The 18,777-nt window shown below is 31.6% G+C and overlaps 1 protein-coding gene across 11 annotated transcripts in view; it reads left to right on the top strand.

The window, feature by feature from the left end:
- Positions 1-18,777, top strand: part of ADGRL3 (adhesion G protein-coupled receptor L3) — a 560,304-nt gene that overhangs the window by 73,733 nt on the left and 467,794 nt on the right. For all 11 annotated transcript variants that reach the window (XM_032459457.1, XM_032459461.1, XM_032459445.1 and 8 more), the window contains one exon: positions 2,033-2,246. In XM_032459457.1, the coding sequence (XP_032315348.1) occupies positions 2,033-2,246 (214 nt within the window). The remainder of the gene's footprint in view (positions 1-2,032; positions 2,247-18,777) is intronic.

Below are 18,777 nucleotides of genomic sequence, written 5' to 3'. Positions count from 1 at the left end.
CTGTGTTTGAAGAGAATAGGGGAGAAAACAGAACAGATGTTGAATGATAACCAGACCAGAATGGAATTAACTGTGCAGTGCAGCTTGAGCACTTTAACCTGCTTTGAACTTATTCTGGGGTCTTTGGTACGTTTATAGTTTTTCCAAAATATTATAGAAATGAGGTAAAAACTAATCTCTTTCTCAATTTTGAAATAATACATGTGGTTCCACAACCAAATCAATATTTTCTGTAAGTTTCAAGGGAAAATATTTATAGTAAAAAAATTTCTCTTTCCTTATTCCCACTCTTTTAACATTTTCTCACTTCTCTCTACTTTACCTTTAACATTTCATGTTTAGTAAAAAAAAAAGCCATAAGAAAAGTTGAATGTATTTATTTAAATATGTTTTATGTATGTGAACATTAGTGAGTTAATCAACTATCCATGCAAATTTATAGCTATCATGCATTTATCCCTATGATTAATTCTTTTATGTGAAAATCAACTTATTAGCTGGCTGGTAATCACAATTTTAGAATTTCAACTATGTGCTTTTAAAAGACGACTTGTTGAGTTTTTACAATAAAACATTTGACTGTCTTCCAACAATGTACTGATTATGTTCATAATCTAGGAATGTGAAACTCTTAAACCCGACATGAAAAGATAGACGATTTTCTGTATAAAAATGAAACATGTATGTTCAGCAAACATCTGAAAGCAGTAACAAACTGGAAAAACATATTTGCCATGAATATAAAGAACAAATTTTCAATTTTCTTTTTTGCCAAGAACTTTTGCAAAAACAAATTATGTGCAAATGTGAGCAAACAATTCACAAAAGAAGTATGAAGGGTCAATAAATATATGAAAGTATATTGTGTAAGTAAAATAGTGAAAATTAAAGATATTGTGTCTATCACATTGTCAAAATATAAAGGAATTGTTAATATGTACTTTTGAAGAGGAAAGTACTGCTGGTGGAAATGTGCATTTGTAGTAAGGTTTTTGGACATCTTATTCATATTTGCCAAACTTCAAATATATATGCCTCTTCACCAATTTCATTTATAGAAGTATACCATAAAATGTATTTGGATAATTGTATTTTTCTATATTATCCAAGGTACACAGATATGTTTATTTTTCTTTGCAATATTATGGCACAAAAACACTGGGACATTTCTAAATGTCCATCAACATAAGACCAATTAAATTATGTTTTATATGTATATATAATGCAGCCATTAAAATGAGGGATATGGCATAGAAATGAAAATATTTCCATCATACACTGTTAAATTAATAAATAAAATACATCAAGGTCTCAATATGTGTAGTGTTATATTACCTGAGTAAGTTACTTAGGTAGGATTAAAAGAGGGGTAGGAAGAAACATAAAATGTTTTTTTTTTTTCCTATAGAAAATTCTAATACAAAGGTTACCACATTGTTAACTGGTTGTCTTTTGATACTGGAGGAAATATGTGGGGAGGGAGCTGAAGGAAAATTTAATTTGTCTCCATACAAATTTCTATTTTCTTAAATAAAGAACATTCACTATTTATATAATTAACTCATACCTGAAACAATAAAACAATTTAAAAATTGAAATAGACTATTTAAATCAGTATGTACAAACTCAAGAATAGTGCATTTTTTTGTAATGGTTTCCATATAAAACAAAACAAAACATGCACACGATATTCTTGAGGTTAATCTGACAGTTTGCTCTACAAACTGCATGATATTTCTGTATTGTCTTTAGCTCACATTCCAGCCAATATTTTAGAAAATCCAGGGTGCTTTTTTCCATTTATAAGAAAAAATAACTTACATTTTTTATATACATATAAGGTTTTTAAGAAATAATTATTATTGTTAGCATTTTAAAAATCCTATGAAATTACTGAAGTGTGAGAAATCTATTTTTAGTTAAAATTATGAGTCACAACTGCTTTATTCCTTGTTTTAGCTTATTCTAAACACATACTTTTCCTTTGTAGATAAAAAAGATGATTTATTTTTCTTTCTCCTCCTTCTGGTAGCTTTCAGCCGTGCCCCAATTCCGATGGCTGTGGTCCGCAGAGAGCTCTCCTGTGAGAGCTACCCCATAGAGCTCCGCTGTCCAGGAACAGATGTCATTATGATCGAAAGTGCCAACTATGGGAGGACTGATGACAAAATTTGTGACTCTGACCCTGCTCAGATGGAGAATATACGATGCTATCTGCCTGACGCCTATAAGATTATGTCTCAAAGGTATGATATTTCTAATATTCTTTGTGCATTTAATATAAACTTTCAAAATGCATCTGTGACATATTGAGTGTAGGTAAGAACATAAAAAATTTGTGTGTTTTAGGATTCTCTGAACTTCTTTTTCAGTATTAAACTATTCCCCATATCACTGAAATGCTACTTTTAAAATTGCAAGTACTTTTTGGAAAATATTAAAATGTATTAGATTATTTTTTCATGGTCTACTCTTTGTTCTCTCAAACTGGGCTCATTAGTTGAGAAACTAAATTTGTTTTTCAGTTTTCAAAAACAGAATTTTAGAATTTTCTCCATAAATTACAGAAAAACTGTTTTACTACTAGCAGTTATTTTCCATCAGTTTAGATAAAGAGAATAAAATTTAAATTGACAGGAAAACTATCTATTTATAGTTATTAATCAAAATATAGTAAAAGACTATTGATTAATGACCATTTGACCTTGGAGAACAGTAAAGAAAGTATTACTTTGATAACTAGTATGTAAATTAATTCATTTAATATGTTTAAGCTATCTGAAATATTACCGTATATTACCAAATAATATAAATTAAGGTACTGTATAAAGTCCCTGGATAAGTAAAAGAAGATCTTTAATTCTAAAGAGACTAGTAAATAGGAATCCATATTATAAAATTTTTATACTAAAAATTCTTGATAAATTAGCTAAATATTAAATATATTTCAAATATGTGTTCACTATTACTACAATTTCTCAGAAATCAGTGACAAAATCGTATACTATAAGCCTACTATAAGCCTTCATACTTTCTGATTACTTGCTCACAAAGCAGTTCTTAAATAATAAATGATTTACTTAGTGAATTTGTTTTTCATTAGAATTTCTATTTAGGCATTTCTTTTGTTTAAGGATTTCTTAAAATATGCAGGAAATCATAGCATATGTAAAAATAAACAAATTGAAGTATAAAAGCAACAAGATTTAAAGAATTATCTTTCTTGTGCTTAAGAAAGCCTACCTTATTTTTAATCTTCTTGATACTGAAAATTTTGAGAGATACATATATATATGTATATATTTGTGTGTAATTAATACATTGATAGTCAATATTTTTAAAAAATTATGTGTATAAATTATTAAAAGAAATTATATCATGCCAAGATTTTGGTGATCAAAGCTTCTGAGGCATACTTGATGGATAGTGGTCTCTCTGGGGAAATCTGAGGGCTTTTATTTGTCTATTTCTAAAATGCTGACTCATGCTAAGGTGAATTTTAACAGAAAATAAGCCTTTAAAATTAGGGATTCTATTTGATATAAGTTTGGTTGCATTCAACTCTTCTTGTGTGTGTCTCTCATTGTTATATGTTTGACATATCTCTAACTATGGTTAAATTCTCCAATGTTATATCTAAAAGAAGTCTAAGCATTTCATTACATGTAAGTGTTGTAATCATCTTTCAAGAGTGTACTTTTCCATAAGTAGTATAGAATAGACACCATGACTAAATTGTCATTTTATTTGTATCAGTCAGATCATCAAACATAGGATTTTTTAGAATCCATTCTCGATGTGAGTTGAGGAGGATTTTCAGCTTTCCTGTGATTAGGTTTTCATTTAGAATGTAGCAGAAGCATTAACATCACTAGCTCTTTGATCTCTATATGATTTTCATTGAAATTGCCTTAATCCTTTCATTGATATTATTAATGGCTCCCAAAATAAGTCCTTAATCTTATAATTATTGCAAAAATTAGTTACAATGGATCCTCTGGAGCTACTGAATTATATAGGATGCATCTATGAAGTGACAAATCTGCTGAGTAAAACTGCTTCAGGCACCCTGAGTAAATCATTTGTAGAAGCCCTCCTGGGGGGTTCTCAAGTAAAAATTGTCAGTTAGCTGAAATAGCTGTGGTTAATTCTCCATGGAGGCTAGTTCCTTGTTTGTATTTGAACTGTTAAATGTACTAAATTGACACTTGGCTGAAATAAATGCTTTGGCTCTTGGAGAGAAGAGATCGTCTTCCATCTTGTAAGCTCCCAAGAGATGGATGATCATGTCCACTTAAGCTGCTTTATAATGAACTTTCACTGTCATGCCAATGATAGCATGTTAAATAAGGCTAATAATAGCTAATTATGATATGGGCATATATATGAATTATGTTATGGATAGTTAAATGTGTTTGAATTAAAATCATAATAGAAAACATGTTTTTTAAAAGATATTTTAGATTTTTTAAACTTCTAGAATGACACTATGTCAGAGTCTAAAATTTCTAAGCATGTCTCTACATGGGAGGATTATCACTAAATACAAACAATTATTTATGTATCTTTACATAACCTTGTTAAAAAGCTTCATAACTTGCTTCAGCCTCAAAAATTAGACAGATGTCACAGGCAAGGACAGGCATGAAATGTTATTCACACAAATGTTTGAATACATATTCAACAAATACATAATTAAAACTGTATACTAAAATGTTAGTTCTAGGTGTGAAAAAAGGAAGACTTGAAACAAAAAGGGTATGACATGTGATTTCTGCATTTTTTTTCCCCAGTAGAACTATGCAGTTTGACATCTGCTCTAGAGAAGCCAGTTTCCTCATTGCCTTTCAGATTGAGCCTGGTATTCTCAAATCCAAGTGTGTTCTGTTGCTGTTCTGCCCCCAATCCCTGTGCTTTACCTCTTTTTCGTTATACTACTAGAAGGCTTGTTAAAATGTAGAAATGCTTTTATTATCCTTCTCAGAACTTCTAATTTCATTCACTGACTATCAACTACATCCATCTTTATTTCGTCTAAACAATAATCCTATATTGTCACACTTCAGTCAGTTGCCTCATCTTAAGTAAATTATAGACTTCTAGAGGGCAGACTTCTTTTGATTTTACTCAAAAATAACTTTTGATATGTAATGATACATAAGTGAGTGAATAAATATGCTCTCCAATTTTGTCATGCTGTTTGAAAGCTTCCCTAACACTATTATCTGAGTAATTTTTTGTTTCTTTTTATTTTGTCTTTACACACTTCAGAGTTTAAAAAAACAGTACATATAGCTTTGGAAGTCTAAATGTGAAATGACTGTTGGCAACTGATAACTGCAGAAAAGGTTTTGCATTTTGAATGCAGCTGAGGTTTCATGTTATCTTCAGTTATTAATGGAAATACTTACATTTTTTAATTCCACAAACACCTGAAAGTCCATGATTTGTAGTTCATTATGAGAGTTACTCTGGAGTTCAGTGGATGAATAAGCCAGGCCTGGTTCCTGCCCACAAAATTGTAGTTTTTTGGCTGATATAAAAACAAATAGCTATATCATTAGCTCAGTAATTTACTTTCATCTCATTTACATTTATTGAAGAGTTCACAAGTGGGGAAATCTCTTCTACCTAGATAGTTTTATGGAATGTTCACTGAAGAGGAAATGTTAGGCTGGTCCTTGAAGGATTGGGCATAGGTAGAACCAGAATAACCAAAGTGTCTTTAGATATATAAATGGACAAACACCAAAAAAGAACACAAGGAAACAGTTTCCCTTCAGTGACCCTTCACCCATCCTTTTCTGGCAGGGTTTTACAAGCTTATTGGTGTCTGCCATGCACCATTTAATCTCTCTAGACCCTCTTCCAAACATGCCTGAGACCAGTCCCCCACCACCAACCATCCCTATAGATCCAGTGCACATGCTCATATGAAACCTTGATAATTCTATGGTAAATTAGTTTGGATACACTTCCGTTGTCAATAACCTCCTAATGGTGTCCATTTTTACAAATTGGACATAAATGCCATCTAAATGTGTGAAGTTTGAATATCATATGTTATGACATCCTCATGCCAGCTTTTTATGATAAATATTTTAAATATGTGATATAACAGCCTTACTTTACATAGAATTGCCCATATGTTTTAAACTAAAAAGGAATTTTGAATAAGCGTATATATGTATATATGACGTACATTTATTTATTGAGGTATAAGTTGTAAACATAAGTTTACAACTCACTGAATTTTCACAAACCAAGCTCATCCAATTAACCAACATGTGAAGACTGAGAACATTAAGGGCACCTCAGACACCTGCCTTGTGCTCTGTACCAGCCATACTCCCCACCAAGAATTGCTGCTATTGAGCCTTCTATCACCTTAAATTAGTTTCGCCCATTTTGGAATTAAATAAATGGCTTCATATAGTACTTGCATTTTAGTATCTGGCTTTTCTCATTCAATGCATTCATTTTTTAATATAACTTTATTAAAATATTTTAATGTACCATATAATTCACCCATTTCAAGCGCACATTGATTTTTTTTTTTTTAGTAAATTTACCAAGTGGTGCAGTCATCACCATAAATCAGTTTTACAATATTTATATCACTACAGGAAGATTCTGCATGCCCATTGTTGTTAATCCCCATCTCCTTCCTCACCCCATGAGATGATTTGTCTATTTTCGTCTATCCTAAATGCATTATTTTTTGAGCTAAAACAATATTTGAAATCAAGCTAGGAGTAGTGGATGTTTCAGTGGGGTTGTTATCCAAAGATATATTAACCGTTATTTCTGGAGGCATGGACATAAATATGTTCCCTGCCTTTTGATTTCTCTAGAATCAAAAGATTATGAATCTAGACATTTAAAAGATGCTCTAGAGTTTTCTGTCAAGGAGCGATGTTAAATGTATAAAGGAGTATTTTTTTTCCTATTTAAATGACATTTAAGTTTGACTTTTAATCTTCTAGCAGCATTTTAGCAATATTACATTTTCATGTGTCAGAGTCACATCAGAAACATGCAAAACAAAAAGAGGCAGAGAGGAAAGGAGAAAGAATTATTTCTCACTTTTCTTGAAAAGTTGTATTTCAGTTTATATCAGTACCACTGCAGGGGATTTTACAGCATACAAAAAGGTCTTGGTTTCTGTTGTATTCAATTCTGGTGAAGTTAAGAACCCCTTCAATAGCAGTAGAAGAAGAAATGCCAGTGGCAGTTTTTGTATGTACATAGCTGAGTAAATAATTCTGCAATAACCGTGTATAGACATGAGGGTTTCTTTTTTTCCAATTTGAGTATTCTCCTTTGCTCCTTTGACATATTTATTACATTATGTCTTATATTTCTTTTATGAATAATAACAGATCAAATACAATTCTTCATTTCAGGGACTTTCCCATGAATACAGTAAAATGAACAAAAGAACAGATAGGCATAGGAACTATAATATATGACTAATTGCCTTAAGTATTACTGTTTGTTTGCAAGTTTATTAAGAAAATAGAAAGAAAAAAAAGGAGGGAAGAAAATAAAGGAAGGAAGATAACTTCTATTCCCAAATCCCAAATGCAGAGACAATGGAAACACTGGAAAGTTTCTGTCTGGAAGATATTTATCTCTTCTTTTTTAATGTTTTGTCGCATTTCAATTCTGAGAATATGTATTTGATAATATTCTACTAAAATGCTTCCTGGTACAACTTACTATTAATTTAATTTTGAATGAAATTATATATAATATATGTAGTTCAAAATTTAAAAATTTAATGATTGAAATGTTTCTTGAAAGCTTAGTATAAAAGTGAAAGGGAGTTGTGTTGGTTGTCTTATAGACCTTGAGAAATATTCACACTTTGTGCTAGGCACAATTTGTGGAAACTTGGAATCCCTGAGTCCTCTATGGGGATTCCACATGGCCAGAACTATTTTCATAACAATATTAACATATTATTTTCCATTTTCATTGTCTTAGACATAGACACTGATGGTGCAAAAGCAATGGTAGCAAAATTGCCCACATCTTAGCAAGGATCGAGGTAGTAGCTACAATGTACTTTAAAAAAAGTCTTGAGTTATTTTAGTTCTAATATGATAAGTATTGATAAGATATAACTCACATAAACTGATAGACTTTGGGAATCTTAATAATTTTAAGAGTTAAAGAGATCATGAGACAAAACCTTATGAAAATCAATGATTTAATAAACAGTTATTTTTTCATTTCTACTTACTGGCTGAAAATTAATGATTAATGTTTTGTTTTTTATTATTTTTACATCACATAATACTCATTCTATTTGCTTTAAAGTCATTTAGACTTTTTCTATGAGTGAATTATTTTTGAAGGGAAGAATAGCTATACGTCATACAATAGCCCTTGCTAATAAAGAACCAAATAAGAATTAGACCCATTGCCTGAAAATTACTAGCATCATTTTCTGTTCAGAAACTCATGTGATAAATCTTTCTTAGAATTGTGAAAACCTGTTTAATTTAAAAGTAAAATGATTAAAACAATGGAAAATTAGAATAGCAAATTTTTAAAATAAAAATACTGCACAAATTAACAGTATGTTTTTATGGAGGGGAGAGAGAGTCCTGTCATGACATAATTCTAAAAACAAATATGTTGGAGGAACTAAATTTATAAGTATGTATACTGGAAAATATATTTTCATATCATTGTCAGTTTTCTTTTTTAAAAGGAATCAACCTTGTAAAGACAGAATTTAAAGAGTTTTGAGCAGCTCTTTCCTGGCACTCTAAATTTTCTGAGTTCTTTTTAATTTAGCAGTGTTAATGGTAACTCCAATGCCTGTAACCATTAGTAAATGCATTGGCAAACAAACTAAACCTGAAAAAAACTAAATTAGAGGTAGAGTGAGAATGGTAGATTTACCTGGAATTTTACCTGTTTCACATTTAATTTATAAAACATAAGAATCACAGTTTTTCATTCATAATAAATGATCACATAGTTGTTCCCATACCTCTAGCTTCTTAGTTGATTTTACACTCTATAGTCAGCCTATAGAACTTGGCATCTTGTGGAAAATATTTAGAAGATACTACCAAAGAAAGAAGATAAGAAGTTTTTGAAAATTTGAGGATATAGGATTAAAATGCTGAAGCAGTTATCTTGGATATAGCTTAAATCCTAATGGAAAAGAACTAAGCAGATTATGAGCATAAATTCTGTCACTGATTAATTAGATATCACTGGACTCTAGAGGAAAATATGTTACGATGATATCTAGCAGACATTTAGAATAAGAACCTCAGTTTCTCTATCATAATGACTTTAAAGATTGTTGAAGCTATTGGGGGAGGGGGTGGCTTTCAAAGTATTTTGACTGCATTGATGAGGCTGAGTTACATGGACGTAAGAAATTTACCTGAAATTACTTATTATTACTTATTATATGATGGTACAAACATGCCTGCTCTCTTTGGGTACAAAGTCCATGGTTTTTTTGCTGTGCCTTTTTTTTTCTTCTTCTTCTAAGACACTAGAAAAACTTTTTTTCATTTTTTACAAAGTTGAAGTATAGTTGATTCACAATATTATGTTAGTTTCAGGTGTACAGAAAAGTGATTCAGTTATATATACATATATTTTTCAGATTATTTTCCATTATTACAAGATACTGAATATTGTTCCCTGTGTTATACAGGAAATCTTTGTTGCTTATCTATTTTATGTATAGTAGTTTGTATCTGTTAATCCTATACTCCTAATTTATCCCTCCCCTCAACCTTTCCCCTTTGGCAACCATAAATTTGTTTTCTGTGTCTGTGATTGTGTGTAGATTCATTTGTATTATTTTTTGAGATTCTTCATATAAGTGGTATCATATAATATTTGTCTTTCTCTGGCTTACTTCACTTAGTATGATATTCTCTATGTCCATTTATGTTGCTGCAAATGGAAATATTTCTTTCTTTTTATGGCTGATTAATATTCCATTGTATATATTTATGTGGATATATATATACCTATAAACACACACCCCCCAACATCTTAAGCCAATCATCTGTTGATGGGCATATGGGTTGTTTCCATGTCTTGGCTATTGTAAATGGTGCTGCTATGAATATTTGAGTGCATGTATCTTTTCAAATTAGAGTTTTCATCTTTTCCAGATATATGCCCAGAAGTGGGATTGCTGGATTATATGGTAGCTCTATTTTTAGTTTTTAAGGAACCTCTGTATTATCTTCCATACTAGGTGCACCAATGTACGTTGCCACCTACAATGTATGAGGATTCCTTTTTCTCCATACCATCTCCGGTATTTATTATTTGTAGACTTTTTGATGATAGCCATTCTGACAAGTGTGAGGTGATAGCTCATTGTGGTTTTGATTTGTAATTCTCTAATAATTAGCAGTGCACTAAGAGTAATTTTTGTCACAAGGAAAGATCTTTTTACTTTTTTAGTAGATAAGAAAAAGCAAGTGAAATATTCAAATTGTTCACATTTTATATAATTCAATCTGTTGGTCAAATAAGAAGAGGATTTTAATGAAACCTGCCTTATAAAATTGATCAGTATAGCCATTTAGTTTTATCTTTGGGAAAATATCCTTTCCTTGCTTACTGATTTTACCTTTAGCTAGAATTTTACTATCTAGTATATTATGCTCTTGAATAAGTAGGAAGCATATTAAGTTGTTATTGTTTGCAATAATACCTGTTAACATTTATTGTGTGCTTTTTATTTACTGTAAACTCTGGTGATGAATTTACCTTTTGTTATCTCATTTATTCCTCTCAATAACACTGAGAAATATATATCATTATCACTCCCATTATATCAACACGGAATTAAAGCACAGAAATTAACTTAGTGAAGAACTTATTTTAAAGCCAATATACTGCCTTATTTGAGGCGCTTGGAATTTTGTTTATTGTAGCAAGCATGATAAAATAATAAAGTGTTAAGATTAAGAACAGGGCTCCTGGGGGCGGGTATAGCTGAAGTGGTAGAGCGCATGCTTAGCATGCATGAGGTCCTGGGTTCAATCCCCAGTACCTCCCCTAAAATAAATAAATAAATAAACCTAATTATGTCCCTCCCCAGCCAAAAAAAAAAAATATTAAAATAAATAAATTAAAAAAAAAAAACAACAGGGCTCCTTATCATGATCATGATGGTGGGAAAAGAAACTCATTTCCTCTCATTGAAACACTCAACCATATATTGGGTTTGTTTGGCTCAAGTGTTATTAATATTCAACTATAGCTATACAAAATTTTTATTATTGAAATTTTTGATAGAAATAATTCGATTACTGTGAATCTTAAACTCTCCAGTCTTCAACTCCTTTTTTATTTGAATCAATTACGTTTATAAAGTGTTTCGGGTAATCAATGCTTCTTGAAAAAACATGCGTTGATAGAACAGAGCTGATTGTATTACTAAATGTTACCAGCTATAACCATATATAAGCAATATTAATTGAGAACTTTGTATGAGTGATACGGTGTTTTAGGGACTTTATATGAATTAACTCTTTAATTCTTCCCTCATTCCCATGAAATGGATACCACCGTCATTCCTTTACTGATGGGGGAACTAAAGCATAGAGAGTTTAATTAACATATCCAAGTTACACAGTTAAATGGCAAAGCTGCAAATTTAACCTAGGCAATCCAGCTCCAAAATTCACAGTAACTACTACAGTCAATCACCTGGTGTCATTTGTCTAAAATATGCACTATTTTTAGTAAAAGGACTATCCCAGGAAACAAGTATGGATCAGTCACTATTACTGAAAAGAAAATACACACATGTGCATGTGTGCGTGCCAAGCCACACGCTGTACATACACTATTAGTGACATAATGAAAACCTGGCATGAAGCTTATTAAATTATACGGCATTTATTTTCTGCCTTTGGATAAGTTTTCAGAAAAAAATCACTCAAGTACTTGTGGTAAAATTTACTGATTTACAGATTTTACTATTGCTTTTAACATTTTGGAGTTTATAGAGACACAATTATCTATTGGAATATTTCAGTAAAAGAGAAGTTACTGATAATATTGGAAAATAAGTTTAAATTTGCATAGTTATATGGAAATAAAAGAAAACTGATAGCACTTAATGTGCAAACTTTAGACAGTGAGGGCTCATGAGTTAAAAACTTAATATATCACATGAATACTTTGAAATATTTGTAAATGAGAAAATGTATTATACCAGCCTTTCTTAATCAAACTTGAATATAAATAACAGTGTGCTTCAAAATTTCTAATGCTTTATATAATGAGAAATTTAGACAGCATACATCTCCACAAAGCTATTGGTAATAGTTATAAAAATGAAAGTGGATCTTTATTTTTACCACATATGGTAACTTCATTTTAGTATAGATCTCAGTTTATTCTTGTTTAGTATTTTCCATTTCCTGCCAGATTATGCTGAAATATATTGTAAATTTGCTTCCCTGAATACTCTGTTAGACACAAGCTTTAACTGATTTATTATTTCTTTATTATTAAGACTATGACCAAATGAAGTATAGTTATGAAGTCACTCTATGTAAAGCATTTTGAACTTTCCCATGATGTGTTGATGTGATTATAGTTTCACTATAGGGAAAAAATGGTATTTCTCAAATTGTTGGGGGATAACCATTACTCTAATATTTGTTAATATGAAAAATTACATTAATTGATACCAGTTTCTATAAAATTAGATATTTACTTTGTCATATTTGTTGCAGAAAGATATGTAAATCATGTTTATTTGTAACTAGGTTTACCAAATGGTAAGAGCAAAACATGTTTTTTCATGCATATGGACTGATTTCGATTTATAAATATATGTTTCGGTACTTTGGCTCAAAAAGACTTGAGGTCTTTCCAAAACTGCTAGTACCCAGAGCTATTAGTACTATGAAAATAAACATTTGGAGCCGTTTCTTAGACTTGTTAGTGTATTGAGGAAGTAATATTTGGAAAAGAATTCAAGCCTACAAAAATATTAAAATATAAACAGAGAAAATATTTCAAAAGTAATAAAAAAAGATAAGAAGAGATGGAGATGATTGTTACAAAAGGAGGAACTTGATGGTTATGGGCTTGAAGGGAAGTAGGTGACAACTGAACTTAAAAAGAACCTTTTCAGATAGAATTGTTGATGTTGCTGAATTATTTAGAGATACTTTGATGTTCCCAGATCTTCACCACTGGTCATCTAAACAATGCTGTATGTTTTATATTTAATAAGTGTACTCCTGGAGATTTGAATTTACTCATCAAATATAGTGTAGTAATTTTATGTGAAAGATTTACAGCAGTCCTCTACCAATATGAACATCTTATTAAAGATAATATTCTAATATTATCTGTTGATTTATTAATACTTACTTTTTAATTTCATGGCAATAGTATTTTTTTGTTCTCTTTCATAATTATACCCATAAAGCCTACCTGGCCTAGCTGTGTGCTACATCCTTGGGCATTTCTGTTACATAAGAATATGTTATATATGTGACTCTGATATATGTTATATCTGCATGGTTCTAACTTTATTTAGATACTGTTTTTTACTATCTTAATTCTCCCCTCAAACCACAAATATTTGTCTTTTCTTTAGAGTATGGTGTAAAATATCTATGACTAGTTTTATCATTTATAACCATCTAGACAGTGTGAATTATTTCTCTATGTATTTTAGAAATTAGGTTCACAAAAATGCACTCCTTTTTCACAAATTAGTCTCTGCAAAATTTGTCATAATAAAAGGCCTTTCACCTTTCCAAGGAATTCAAGTAGATCATCCTTGCCTGAGGAGATAGGATTCTGAATTACTTTCCAAGTTCAATTCTTGGGGGGAAAAAAAGGGTAGAGTCCTTCAAATGACTTACATTAAATTATTTCCTCCAAGAGCATTTCCCTGCTGTGACATTTTAAAAAAAAACCCTACAACTATAACAAAAATTATGTGTAATCTTTCAGTGAAAGTTATAGAAGTGAAAAAGTATAAATTATTAAAAGCAGCACAAGCCCACATGGATATTGGAAAGGAATATGAGCTCCATCTGCAAACTAACAGGAAAAAAATTTGTCTCTGTAAGATGTGAAGTATATAACCTGTCTAAAATGTTGCATCATTACACATGAAGGAAAAGATAAGTATCCATGTGATGTAGTTGAATACATATTTGATATCAAGCTGTAATTGCATTATAAAATGATGTCAGCAACAAATGACAAAAAGAAGCTACAACATACATCTTACCTGCTAGAATCCTCTAGTCTGTTGTGTCACAATTTCTCGTGGGAAACAATGGAAGAACATGTTCTATAGCATGAACTCAGTGTACCCCTAGCGTGGCAGCTTTGAAACTATTTATGCCAGCAGTGTTGGTATACCTGTGTATACAACATGTATACAAATACAAATAAATGAGAATATCTGAGATATAAGTGTATAGAGCATTTATGATGTGTATTTCTAGGATGCTGATTAATTCCATTAAAAAAATGTATTTACACTGGAATCATATAGTTATATTGTTATCTAATGGTTCAAGATTTCAAAAGGTTTACTTTTCCTCTCATTTATTAAGAAGTAGAGGAACATGTTTCTCATCCATTTATTTCATTGTTTTATTTTTAAAAATTTATTATTTATATCAGGAAGATAAGACATTTTATTTTAGTATTGATAGTAATGATGCTCAAACAGATAAAATGATTCATCCAAAGTTAAATGTGATCCTGAGCCTTTATATATTAATTAATCTATTTTCATAACTAGTTTATTTGGAAAGCGGACTGACTCATTTGATATTGTATGTCTTTCATTTATTGGCAACATGAAAAAACTTAGTTTAAATTCTTAGACTATAATTCAAAATGAAATTTCCTGATTAAAGAGGAAACAAACTGGAAATGAGATATTCAACAGTGATATAGAGATTTTTTAAGGAAAACATGTCTTAGAGTTCCAAAATTATATTAGTTTTAGGAAGAGGTTTAGAAACCAACTCCTTCCTCCTTAGATACTTACATCTCCCCTTATAGGTTCAGAGCATGTGCTTTGCAATCTTTACAGCAGACTTTGATTTGAAATCCAAGCCATGTGTCCTGGTGCACATTGCTTCTATGAGCAAGTTAGAGGTAAAATACTTGCCTTGAAGGATCATACTGAGGATAGAAAAATCTGTTTTTTCACGTGTATAATAGCACAATGCTAAAGTAGTTACTATTATTATTACTAGAGATTCATATTTTTGTTTTATCCTCTGTTGTTGAATTAGAGGTGTCAATCAGGATTTTGGTGTTTGTTTTCCTATATAAGTCAAAAGTGAAGTATTTAAAGAATTTCTGTCTCAGAAAGAATCTGTCTCCATTATGTCTTTAGCAATACATCAACTTCTTTAGCAATATATCAACTTCATATTATGATCTTTGGATAGAGACTTTTGGTTCTGGGAAAAATCCTTAAAGCACATGAATTTTTCCTTTGAAACCAGGAAGTTTTTTTTAAAAAAATTTTTGTGGGGCTTTCATTTCTTTAAATTCTGGGACCTCAGGCCTCATTTCTGTAGTATGTATAGTCTCTTTTCCCTACCCCATTCCTTGTTGTATAGTCCTATGTAAGAATGTCATCACTCTTACTAAAGTTCTCTCTGAAGCTAAGAACTGTTCCAATTTCAGGTAAAGCACATGCCTCAAAATGATGGAACAATGCTCACCAAAGTTTTATATATATATATTCCTGATAGAAAATGAGTGAAATAGATACTGGGGAGATAATGAAAACTATCCACCCTTACTCCAAAGGCAATTCAAAATTTTATGTGGAATATCACAAAATAACTTACCCTTTAGAAAGAATCATGCCAAATGTAATACTGTATAATATATTACAGATACAAACAAAGCTATTATTATTTCTTGAAAGCATTTACTTCCCACTTAAAAGTTCATCTGTATACTTAAAGAGGCTATATTTTGAGCCATAAAAATGTCACTAACTTGACAAGAAGTGTGGCTTGGGAATGTATCCACAAACCATTCCTTTAGTCTTGAATTGAATGATATTGAATGATAAGATTTTGTAGATTTTCTCTCTTCTATTTATGTATGATATTTCAAGCAATAATCTTCATAAATTTTTTAAGGAAGGCCTATCCTTGTGAGTTTCATCTCACCAGTGTCATTTTATTCTGTCAGTGTTGTTTGAAACATCTAGATAGGCCACATAAGGAATAGTCACCCACACACTGTTTACGTTAGTAATTAACAGAGAATTTTCAGAAGGATTATAGGCAATGTCATCACTCCAGCATTTTCTTCTTAATGAAGTAACCAGCACAGTGGGAAGCCAGCTTCAGTTTTAAACCCAGCAGGCGAAATTGTGGAATAGAAACTATTAAGTGTCAGAAGGAAGGGTTTGAATACAAAGTTTGCTATTACTGAAAATGATAGGAAGTTCTCTTGTAAGGAAATACCTCTTGGAGAATCTAGTCTAGGAGCTTAGAAAACTTCAGGGCTCTTTTCAAATATACATTACGCATTTTCTTGTAGTTAGAAATTCCACAAGCCTAAAGAGGATCAGATTTTGCCTTGGCTTGTGAAGACCCTTCCCCGTAAAACTAGGACAAGGATTGTTTAAGTAGGCTCTTTCACATATGCCCATAGGTTTGGGGATAAGTAGTCATCTCTCAGCACTTAGAATATTTTCAGAAGAAAAAACTGAACAGGAAACAGCAGCCGTTTGAAAAACGAATCTAACTCCCATTCCTCTTAGTCTCCCTTCCCGCCCCCTTTTGCCTGACCTCTGGCCTTTGGTTTAATGGCACTAATGACTAAGAATGGTTCTGATCCTGGGGGAGGCACATGCCTAAAAATAACAATGCTCAACAGAGGAAACTCTGTTCTTGACAGAAAACAAGAGAAATAAATGCAGGGAGATAATCAAAACTCTCCTTCCCTTACGAAAGTAATTCAGAATTTTATGTGGCATATCACAAACTGGTTTTCCCTTTACTGTAATTAACAATGCCAATCACAAAGACTCAGAATCTTTCAGGTCTCTGCAGTACCACTTCCCCTCGACAGAACCAAACCAAGCCAAAGAAGACAAACAGTGTTCCCACAGTGGAGCACTCCAATTTTGAAAGAAAAGCAGTGCCTCTGTTTCAGTCTCACAGCACATAGAGCACGGGAACGCCTTGTCATCTGATTGGAGGTCCTACATTAAAGAAGAGATATTTGGCAGGAATTAAAGTTGAATTCAAATTCTTTTTTGTTGTTGTTGTTGTTTTGTTACAAGTTTTACATAAGGCGTTTGCAAATTCTCCTCCTCTTTTTGTCACTGATCTGAGGAGCCTAGCAGTGAAGCCTTGGGCTGGTACTCACCCCTGAGTGTGTGCTGATGCTTCTAACCAAGACCTGGTCCCTCCTTTCTGTCACTGCCAGCTCTGCACTCCAGCTTGTTGGAGGTGCAACTAGAAAGAAACTGGATGTGGGAAGCACTGGCCAGGCTTCCTCCTAACTACAACCTCCAAGATTCCTTAAATTTAAAAAAAAAATCAGTGGTATTTTTATTCTGAAATAAAATGTTCATAAAAGGTAAAAAGAGGAGAACCATCACATCTTACTCTTGGAATGAAATAACTAGTGAATTCCATATGGAAAAAATTAAATGTTTAAAATTGCATATTATGACTTACCAGGAAAAAAAAGTCTTAAAACAATGCAAAATATCAAATGAGCCTGTCTTCCCATTTGTCTACTTTAAATTACACTTTAAAATTTGATAAAACAATTCCATATGTTCATGACAATAATTGCTGCAGTTTTTACAGCATCCTAACATCTCTTAACACATGTACTAAATGAAACATTGCTAGATGTTTTATAGTAAATGGTATGATTCATTTGTAACAGAAAATAAATATATATTGCTTTTATCAGCAACCAAACATTTGAAAACTATTTTCCATTTCAGTCAGAATAGAAAAAAATAAATAAAAATTATATTATAAACACATGAAGCCCATTAATCTACCAAAAATTAGGAAACATTTTCATTATAGGAAAAAACTACTGTGCACTAAAATGGAAATCAAAAGTTAATTATTCAGGTTTTTGGGAAGCCTTTAAAGTTGTATTACTATGAAAAGACAAGAAAGGAGAGAGTCCAGATACTATAAAAAAGAAAAAAAGTATTTCTATCTAAAGCCCTGGCCTTCAAGAATGTTACTAATTAACCACTTCGAACTTGTCAGCCTTGTTACCTGGCTAAAGTGTCTAAGCCAGAAATGGAGGGAGATAATGGAGCTTTTCTCACCCTGAGGATAGAGTGTAGAAAAGGGTGGTGTGTATAGGGAAGGGTCAGATATGTAACTCCCTTTGGCCTGTGTGCATCTGGTCCAGAACTAGTGTTCACAAGAGCCAGTCTTTAGCTTATTTGTACCATCCTTCACTGTTGCCATGTCCCCTATCAGAGAATGTAAATCATTTTAATGTTAGGCCAAAATAAACAACCTTTAGGGTACACATGTTGTCAAAAAAGATAAAGTGATATATGCTAAACCAAATGAAAATGACTTGGATTATCTACTACTTGGGTCATCGGGTTCGCGGAAGATTAGTGCAAGAAACTACAGTTTATTGAGGGCATTTTAGTTTCTTCTACCACTTCAGCAAGACTTTGTCCAGACTTTTCTCTTAGCTTCTTGCCTTGACTGTGGTTCTTTGTGACAAGATGCTTTGGTTTGTAAAACATAATGT

Source organism: Camelus ferus, chromosome 2 (genome assembly GCF_009834535.1).
Source record: "Camelus ferus isolate YT-003-E chromosome 2, BCGSAC_Cfer_1.0, whole genome shotgun sequence".
NCBI classification, from domain to species: Eukaryota; Metazoa; Chordata; class Mammalia; order Artiodactyla; family Camelidae; genus Camelus; species Camelus ferus.
Note: the sequence above shows the minus strand (reverse complement) of the source record. Positions and strands in the feature narration are given on the sequence as shown.